This window comes from Geotrypetes seraphini, chromosome 4, assembly GCF_902459505.1.
Source record: "Geotrypetes seraphini chromosome 4, aGeoSer1.1, whole genome shotgun sequence".
Taxonomy (NCBI): Eukaryota; Metazoa; Chordata; class Amphibia; order Gymnophiona; family Dermophiidae; genus Geotrypetes; species Geotrypetes seraphini.
The window spans coordinates 97,261,429-97,271,633 of NC_047087.1; the positions used below are offsets into that span (position 1 = coordinate 97,261,429).

The following is a 10,205-nucleotide window of genomic DNA, read 5'->3' on the forward strand; positions in this document are numbered from 1 at the left end:
TCATCACTCGCATGTGTAGTGGTTGTGATCCTGCTTGTTCCTGGAGAACACATGTTCTTGGGCTGTCTCCCATAAAGGTAAAGGCAGCACTTCAAGATAACTCAGAAAATCCAACTGCTTTGGAATCAATCCTAGTTTCCAAGTTTATTATTGATATACAGCCTATCGGAAATACCATCTGGGCAGTTTAAAATGAACATAAATTAAACAAAAACAGAATAGAAAATTCAATAATATACGGTAAAAGATGATGTAGAGGCAAGGCTTTATTCACTCTAGCACTCATTGTCAAAAGAGAAATATGTCTCAAAAGTGGCACAAAGCGGCAGATGACAGTTTTCTAGCCAAAACATCTAAATTATGAGGAGTAGCCTAGTGGTTAGAACCCCTGAGGTTGTGGGTTTAATCTCCACACCACTCCATGTGACCATGGGCAAGTCACTTAAGACTCTGTTGTTCCAGGTGCTGTAGTTAGATTGTGAATCTGCTGAGACAGATAAACTAAACTAAAACTTAGTTTTATAAACAGTCATCAACCAAGAGGAGCTCAACTCGGTTAACAATAATATAATACATAATGCATAAACTTAACAAGGAAAAGTAGACTAAAATATTTAATTTCCAAAATGTTTAGCAAACAAAAAAGTTTCCAAAACTTTCCAGAATAAAGCAAAAGAACCTAAACTTTTTAATGTAAACGGTAAAGTATTCCAGAATTCGGTTAATTTAAAAGCAAAAGAATGTTCTGTTTTTACCACTGAGAGAGGGAAATGTAAGTTTTAATTTTTGAGAACTTCTGGTAAGATGAGATCTATGAACATTCCAGTCTAAAAGGAATCAAAGTGGCAAAAATGCCAAATAGGATCTTAAATGCAATACAAATGCACTTAAATTGAATTCTGAGATACACTGGTAGCCAATGTAATTCCTTGAGCAGAGGGGTTACATGATCAAATTTACTCTTAATGAAAATAAGTTTAGTTGCAGTGTTCTGTATTAATTGAAGTCTCTGCAGACTGCCCTTTGAAAGACCCAAATACACTGAATTACAGTAATCCAACCCTGACAAAATGATTGATTGAACCAATAAAGAGAAGTGTTGTTGGTGAAAAAGTGCTCTCACTCTTCTCAGAGCATGGAGGCTGAAAAAACACTTTTTAATAAGCAAGTTTAGTTGGTCCTTAAATGTAAGTGAAGAATCGATAACAATATCCAGTATTAACGAGGAAAACTCAATAGGGAGAAATATTGTGTTTCCCCAAAAATAAAGACAGGGTCTTATATTAATTTGTGCTCCAAATAACACACTAGGGCTTATTCTCAGAGAATGTCTTATTTTCGGGGAAACACAGTATCTTGCCAAGTTATACTTATCCCTCCCATCCCTTTGTGCACCAGAGCACCACTAACATCACTGATGACATTATCAGTGAAGCAGCAGAGGGAAGGCCCCGGTGGGGAAGGTCACCAAGCAGCCCGTTCAAAATGCTGCCACCGGTTTTGAGGCTTCAGAGGTATGTATGGCTGTTGGTGGTGTTCTGGTGCACAAAAGGATGGAAGGGAGGGATAGGTATAGCACGGTGGGAGGGTCAGTGGTTTTCTGGTGCACAAAGGAATGGGAGGGAGGTATCTTAACTAGGGCTTATTTTTGGGATAGGGCTTATATTAGGACCTACCCCGAAAATCATCTAGGACTTATTTTTGGGGTAGGTCTTATTTTCAGGGAAATAGGGTACTTAGAGTACCTGAATGTAAATCACTTTGAATAGAAGCGGTATATAAGAAATTAAAATAAATAGTAAGGGGGCGTGTTGGAGGTGTGTTTGGGAGGGTCTTGGGCAGGCTTAAAATCTGGTTATTTTTCTGCAATAATGGAACAGAAAAAAGGTTCAGGGCAGAAAAGTAGTATGTTTTTATCGAGACCTGTTCCAGTCACAACTTAGGCAAAAACACGTGCCCTAACTGACCAGCTAACCTCTGGAGAGATGATGACATTTCCTCCCCTTAATCTCCCTGAGGTCAATGGCCCCCCTCCCACCCTCCAAAGATGTGACAGTTGATATAAAGCTCTATGACAACTCCAGATATTATGGCCATACCCAAGAAAGCAGCAAGCAAGTGGATGAAGTAGCCTAGTGGTCAGTGCAGTGGACATGAACAACAGGTCCCAGATTCAATTTAACTCTTTCAAATACATGAGCCCTCCTGGAACATAGAAATACCTCCTGTACAGTCTGTTCTTGTTATTTGCAATAGTACAGCTCCCGAAAAAGTTCACGAACCACAAAATCACGAATAACGAAACACTGAGTCTGTGACAAAATAGAGGTTAGATTCTAGCAGTATAGGTTGCGCCTCAAAACCGCAGAAAGTGAACAGTGGATCCTATTGGAAAAATAGAGTTAGGTTCCTGCATGGGACAGCACTTGGAGTACCTGTAGTGTAAATAATTGTAATTCACTCTTTGAACGTTTTGGGACCATATCTGGAAGCAAACACCAGACTGTGAAGTGAAAGTGAAAGCAAAAGCTTAGAAAGCTGTTATTTTAGGAGCAGGTCTGTGAATATGCGAGCACATTGGTATGAATGGGGAATATCGGTCACAATGGATGCAACCACAGATACACGAAATAACAAGAACGGACTGTACCTAAATATATAAGTGACCTACAAGCCTGAGGGCTATTGTAGTGGTGGATCTTTGGGTATAGTAAGTTTTCTCTATTTCTTTACCTAAATACAATATGAAGAATTTTATGTGGGATCAGTGGCGTACCTAGCATATGTGACACCCAGGGCCCATCATTTTTTGACCCCCCCCCATCTATATGAAAAATATGATTTTTAGTAAAAATCCACATATCGCACAAGTGTACCTAGGAAAAGGCAGCATCTTAAACACTGCAGTGAGCACTAGAACACCAACACATACATTGTAAAACTAAACAAGCCAGATCCCGCACAGTCAATTGATCCTGCAGTCAATGCCAACTGAAAACTATGTTCTTTTCATACACACAGAACAGAGATACACCCTCGCCCAATATGGAATAATTACAAACTAAAAATAGAAATATGTAGACAAAAGTTAAACTGAATCGCCAAGAAACCAGACTCTGCATACAATGCAACCCCACAAAAACAGTAACACATGTCCTCTAATACTGTGCAAAATATAAAGACAGTAGATGTAAATTTGAAAAAACTGATACATAACAATCATAAAAATAAAACAAATAATGAGAAATAAAAAAATACTATTTTATTGGACTAATCCCCATAAGCTCGGTCCCCATCCCCGTAAACCACCTGATTCCATCCACACAAGCCTTGAATTGTTTTATATTGAACTTATTATATTAAAGTATAAAAAGAAACAATATTTTGTACAATTGTCAATTTATAAATCAACGCCTTCTCCCCACTCTCTCTTCCCCATTTCCCTTCAGCGTCCTCAGCCCACTCTCTCTCCACTTTCCTTCAGCGCATGCACATAAAAACAAGCAAGTAATTTTATATCATTTTCATTCTATTCATTCATAGAAATTAAAGTCTAAATAATGCCAGTCACATAACAAAACATGATTTTACAAAAATAATTCCATGCATAATCAAGCCTGCAAGGATTACTAGATGTCTTTCAGCAGCTCCCCTTCCTCCCTCCCCCTTACCTATGTGGCCAAGTCAAAATGATCTACCAACAATAAAATTTAAAAAACACAAAGCACATTGTACGCAGAGAAAATGTTAATTATCATTTATATTCCATGGGTTTTCAGAGGGGTCAAGGCAGATGACTTTATGCAATGTCACCTCAGTAACAACTATACAAAAATAGACAAATATACCCCCTCCCTTTTTACTAAATCACGATCAAGTTTCAAGTTTAATAAGGATTTGATTGATCGCTTAATCAGAAATCTAAGTGATGTACATATCAATAAAATTACAAAATTTAGGGAACAATACAACAAATGACAAAAACTAAGTCTTGCAAGACTAATTATAAACTAACTTTACAAACCCATTAAAACACAAGGAGAGGTAGGGAAAGGAAATACAAATTGTTTGATAGTAAGTAAGACATTCAAGGAAAAAACAAAAGGAAAGGAAAGATCAATATACTTCAGAGAAGCTATAAAGTGCAATTAAAATATGGCCACTAAACTGGCTAGTGATTTTTAGCGCAGGGAGCTGCGCTGAATGCCCCACGCTGCTCTTGACGCTCATAGGCTCCCTGTGCTAAAAACCACTATTGCAGTTTAGTAAAAGGGAGACCATAGTGCAAAATATAGACAGCATATATAAATTCTCAAAACGGACACATTTTGATCACTAAATTGAAAATAAAATCATTTTTCCTACCTTTGTTTGGTAATTTCATCAGTCTCTGGTTGCACTTTATTCTTCTGATTGTGCATCCAATATTTCTTCCCTTCTTTCAGCCTCCTGCATGCTTCCTCTCCTCCAGACCTCATTCCCTCCCCCAACTTTTTCTTTGTTTCATCCTGCCCCCTTCTTTTTTTCCTCTCTCCATGCCCCCTTTCTTTCTCTCTCTCTCGTGCCCCATTTGTTTCTTTCTTTCTCCCTGCCCTCCCCCATGCCACCGCCATTGGGAAACATGCTGCTGCCACCGCCGCCGGGGAAAGGCTGCCACTGCTGCCATCGGGAACAGGCCAGCGCCGAGTTATCCCTCTCTGCTTTTTTTCCCCGAGGGGTCGACCAACTCTCGCCGCCTGACGTCAATTCTAACGTCAGAGAGGACATTCCGGGCCAGCCAGGCAGCGATTGACTGGCCCAGAATGTCCTCTCCAGCGTCAGACTTGACGTCGGGTGGCAAGAATTGGTCAGCCCTCATGGAAGAAAAGCAGGGAGGGATAACTCGGCGCCAGCCTGTTCCCGATGGCGGCAGTGGCAGCCTTTCCCCGGTGGCAGCCTATTCCCCGGTGGGTGGCCTGTTGTGCACCCCCTTGGGGCGTGCACCTGGGGCGGACTGCCCTCCCTCCCCCCTTGGTACGCCACTGGGTGGGTTTTGTACCTGGTTCCCTTTATGTGAAGTTCACTGCACTGACCATTAGGCTTCCCCTCTGCATTTCTGGGATGTCTGTGTGGACAGTTCACTAGGAATGCTGCCAGAAAGTCCTCCCTGTGGCCTGTTTTTCCATGTTTTTTCCCTGGGACTTTTTTTTTTAAAATGCTACTTACAGATAGATGTGTTAAGCATGAAAACGTATAACTCAAAGCTATAATCAAACCAAAAATATAGACTATGTGGCAGATGTTGGTTTGAAATGTTATTGGCAAAAAGGTCTCATTTTGGATTTAGATACCATATCAAAAATGCTCCCCTGTGTGCACTGAATCCCACCCATATCCCCACCAAATAGTTGCCAGATTTTCCTTTTGGAAAATCTGGACCCCCCCCAGCCCCACCCCTGGCCCACCAGTTCCACCCATCCCAATCCCGCCCCCCAAGCCCACCCTAGTTCCACCCCCACTGCCTGCTCTTGTCGGGCAGGGAGGACGTCCATGCATGCGTGGACACTACGGGATGATGTCACGTGCACATGTGCGTGACATCATTGTGTAACGGCCATGCATGCAGTCACCAGCCAGAGTCCACGCTAACCTTATAGCAGCCATCCACCAGGTGGCAGTAAAAGAAAATGAGGCACACTTCAGCAAGACGGCTGAAGCCCTACAGGGGGGTGCTAGTCTGTGCCACTGAGCACTCCTTCTTTTAGGCAACCCAGACACCCAAAAAGCACAAAAGTACAAAAACACCAAAGAGTTCAGTTTCAAAAATGAAAAACAAAGGTGTATTATACAAGCCTTTGCACTTGAAGCAATTGCACAAAATAAAGCTTTCTGAGAAAACCCATAAACAACTGCAAAGGAGAGAGACTGTATCTGCCAGGTTCCAAGATGGCCACCATGGTTCTGGCAGTTTGTAACTGGGTCATACCCGGTATCCAGCTTGTGGTACTTTCTGTTTTTTCTCCAAAATAAAAAAGAAGGCAAAAATCAATAATTATTTAAGTGCATTATTTTAACTCATTGTATAAGACTTTAGTAAATGTTCTTATCAAAACCAGGTAAGTGATACAACCTTTGCTGTTTAGAAAAAATGTTTTAATTGGCAACTTTTTTTTAAAGCAGGAAAAAAAAAACATTAAAAAAAGGAACCCCCCCACCCCAAATATAATATCCAAAGTTCTACTTGTGGCAGTTCTCCTGAACATCCAGCTTCCTAAGTCCTTCACAAGTGGCAAAAGAGTACCTCCTGGCACAGCTAACAAAGAAGTTATCAAAGTTAAAAAAATAAACCAGCTCTGCTTCACAATAGTGCTACAGGCGGTCCATCGTGTCCAGCAGTCCGCTCACGCAGCAGCCCCTATGTCAAAGACCAGTGCCCTAACTGAGACTAGCCCTACCTGCATATGTTCTGGTTTAGCAGGAACTTGTCTAATTTTGTCTTGAATCCCTGGAGGGATTCCCCTATAACAGCCTCAGGAATAGCATTACAGCTTTCCACCACTCTCTGGGTGAAGAAGAACTTCCTTACATTTGTATGGAATCTATCCCCTTTTTTCCTTTTTTGTTGATTTGTGGGGCAATTGAATTCCCAAGTTTTACTACCAGGTCCCATAGTGCATCCAGAGTAACTTCTGGAGGTTTAGTAACCATTGGAAAAAGTGGTGAAGGGGAACTCTCAGCTCCCAGACATACCTCTTGGCTGCCTCGGTCCACTCCAGGCTTTCTCTCCGGAGTAAACACAACATCTCCAGGAGTCTCCAGAAAGCTCTCAGAAACCTCACCTGGTTCAAACACCGCCTCTCCGGACGTGTTGAGCACAAGCGGAGAGCTCACTCTCTAAGGCTGCGAGGGCGGGAGTCTGACATTGGGACTCAAGGTGGTGTCTAGCCCAGGGAGATCCACAGTTGCGTCACTCCTTGCTGGTGTCTCCTGCGGGCGGGTTCCTGGCTGTTCTGTTTCCCTCTGAAGTCGCTGTAAGAGTTCATCGATAGTGCCGATCGAGGGAATAGCAGAGCGTCGGGAGGCATTACCGGTGCTTCTTCCCCTCCATTTCAGTATAGTTGCAGGAAATATCGCAGGTAAATTTCACAGCGTCTGTCTCAGCAGTAAGCTATGGCGTCCATCTTGGATCATGTCTCGAATCTATCCCCTTTTAACTTTAGAGAGTGCTCTCTCATTCTCTCTACCTTGAAGAGGGTAAACAACCTGTCTTTATCTACAGAGTCTATTCCCTTCATTATCTTGAATGTTTCGATCATGCCCTCTTTCAGTCTCCTCTTTTAAAGGGAGAAGAGGCCCGGTTTCTCTAATCTCTCACTGTAGAGCAACTCCTCCAGCCCCTTAACAGGCATTTAGCTCACTTGTGCCCAGCTTTCTGTGAGGCTTCTATCCAGCTTGGCTATTTTAGAGAGATAGGAGTGAGAGAGCAACTTCAAGCAGTGATGCACCCAGTAGCAAATATCTTCACACCTAAACTCAGAGGTTTAAGCCAGCTCCATGGCTTCTCCCAAGCCTACTTCATATAAAAGTGTATAACCCACCTCCATAAACTCCTGGTGTGCAGTCAGCTCTGGGTCACGCAATTCCCCAGCTTCAGTCGCATCTACCATCTCCACATTAGGGTTTCTCTCAGGCTGGTTGGTAGCTGCTAGGAGGCAATACTCTGGGTTCTGCTCTGCTCCTCCTGGGCAGTATCAAGAGTGCTGGTTTCTCTGCTACTCTCCTTGCTGCCCTCCTGTGCTGACTCAGGGTCAAGTTTAAATAGGGGAGAGTCCTGCCTACACCTGTGTGGGATAGGCATATTCCAATACTCTCTCTGCCTCCCCCTTTGGTGAGACTGCATATTGCAGTCAGGGAAAAACATGTTTGTTCTGTGCAGGGACAAAATTACTTTTCTGTTTATCTCTGTGAACTTTCCCTTGGTGCTGCCAACGATCCAGGCTATGGGAACTGGATCTAGGATAGACAGCCCTGCTTGCCTGCTCATTGGGGCAACTATTCTGATGGGCTCTAAACCCCTTTAACCCTGGCTTGCCTTCATATTTCCCCTGTTGTAAATCAGGAATGGCACTAGAATTGCCACAATGCGCGGACGTCCTCCCTTCTCGACACAGCTTTTCAAAACCCGAACAAAGTGTCAGGTTCTGAAAGGCCATCTGGACCCCCGGATATATCCTCATAAGGAAGACATGTCTGAGGAAATCCGGACATCTGGTAAGCCTACCACCATAGAAAGGCCATGACAGTCATCATTGGCCCAAAGAGTCTAAAAAGTGGGTCTTCAGGTCAACTTAAAATTTTTGGTAGGATGGATTTTTGATATAAGCCAAGTGGAAGATCATTACACAGGAAGGGCCCTATCCCACTGAAAATGGAAGAACGAATGGAATCAAAGTATATTTAATGAAAGGAATTAAAAAAAGGTATTGTTGAGATGAGCACAGAGCATATGTAAGTTTTTAAGGTATTAATAAACAAGGTAAAAAGAAGGGCTAAATTTGCATACCAATGTTAGAATTTTATAGGGGATTCTGGTAGCCAGTACTTACGTATTTTAAAGTACTGGCATATAACATGATTCCAGAGTTTCACTCCTGAAATAAGTTTGATTGCCAACACAACGCATGAAAATTGCTGCCAGATCTGAGGCTGTGTAGAAAGGTTGGTTTCTCCTCTGCATGACAACTGTTCACCACTGTCCATTAATAATTAGGCATTACTGCAAATCTAGAATGTTTCTCTATGACTATTATACGTATGTTGTCTTCATTCAAAATAACAAATATTGTTTGACCAATCTTGTTTTGCAGCCTTCCAAATGTGCTTTGACACTTCCAGAGGGGGAAAAGGAAAACACAAAGAAAACAAGAACGAGAAAGAAGGTAGAAAAATATATTTTAAAGGATTTACAAAAAATAAAAAAGGAGTATCTATATTGGAAGTCTGGGTATGCAAATGGGAGATGAAATTCAATACGGAGAAATGCATATTGAGATGCATATTGAGAAAAATAATCCAAATCATAGTTACCAGATGCAAGGTCCACTTTAGGAATCAGCATCCAAGAAAAGTACCTAGGTGGTGGTGTACACAATACACTGAAATTTTCTGCCCAGAGTATGATGGCAGCCAAAAGAGCAAATAGAATGATATGAATTACCATGAAAGGGATGGTAAATGAAACCAAGTAATGCCTCTATATTGCTCCATGGTGTAACCTTACCTTAAGTATTACGTTCAATTCTGGTCATCGCATCTAAAAAAAAAAAAATAATATAGAAAAGTTTCAAGAAGAATGACCAAAATGATAAAGCAGATGGAACTCCTCTCATATGAGGAAAGGCTAAAGAGATTAGGGTTCTTCAGCTTGGTCCATGTCTCCTGTCCCAGGACACTTCACCACTAACTATAGGCTTCCGACTCATCACTGACAAACTGCATATCCTCTCCCTCAGGATAACTACACCACTGCCAGGAAAAAGGTTGCAACCTGTACATCCTCTTCCCCAGTACAATCCTACATGAATCATAAGCTTCTAGCCTAACTGCTTGACATTCTTCGAGCAAAGAGAGGCAAAACCAGGGATTCTTTGCTTTTTGTTTTCGGTCCAGACCTTGTTCAGCACATAAGTCCCTAGCAACCTCAGGAGCTCTTTGCTCCCTTTTGGAGGTTTGACAGAAATGAAACTGTGGCCTAGATGCATTAAACGGGGTTGGTGAGACCATGTGGGTTTGCTGCGTTCCGATTTTTGGACGATTCCAAAAGAGTGACACATGCTCAAACAAACCGGCATGCAAATGATTTAAGCATAGGTTTACCGTAATTCCCGTCCGATCCCACCAATGAATTTCTGTGAGAGCGACTCACACATGCGCAGAGTCGGCAGGGGAAGCTCGAACAACTAAGAGGCAGAGGAAGCTCCGAAGCACCCATCTGCCACTCAGCTGTTCAGGGCAGGAAACTTTTTTTTTTTTTTTTTTTATGGACACATGTTGTGCGTATTACCCACGCAAAATATCTGTCCCCATTAAAAAAAATTCATGCCAGCCCTCACCCGACCACAGCCGTCACACCTCTTCCTCCTCCCATCACCCTACCAGCAAGACCCCAAAAGAAAGCACTGGTGAGCTGGGGGGGGCAGCTCAGAACCCCCCAGCTCAAGCAACCC

At 42.4% G+C, this 10,205-nt stretch overlaps 1 protein-coding gene across 9 annotated transcripts in view; it reads left to right on the forward strand.

Annotated features, from left to right (window-relative positions):
• Positions 1 to 10,205, forward strand: part of CMSS1 (cms1 ribosomal small subunit homolog) — a 556,569-nt gene that overhangs the window by 527,258 nt on the left and 19,106 nt on the right. For all 9 annotated transcript variants that reach the window (XM_033940866.1, XM_033940867.1, XM_033940868.1 and 6 more), the window contains one exon: positions 8,847 to 8,918. In XM_033940866.1, coding sequence (XP_033796757.1) covers positions 8,847 to 8,918 — 72 coding nt within the window. The remainder of the gene's footprint in view (positions 1 to 8,846; positions 8,919 to 10,205) is intronic.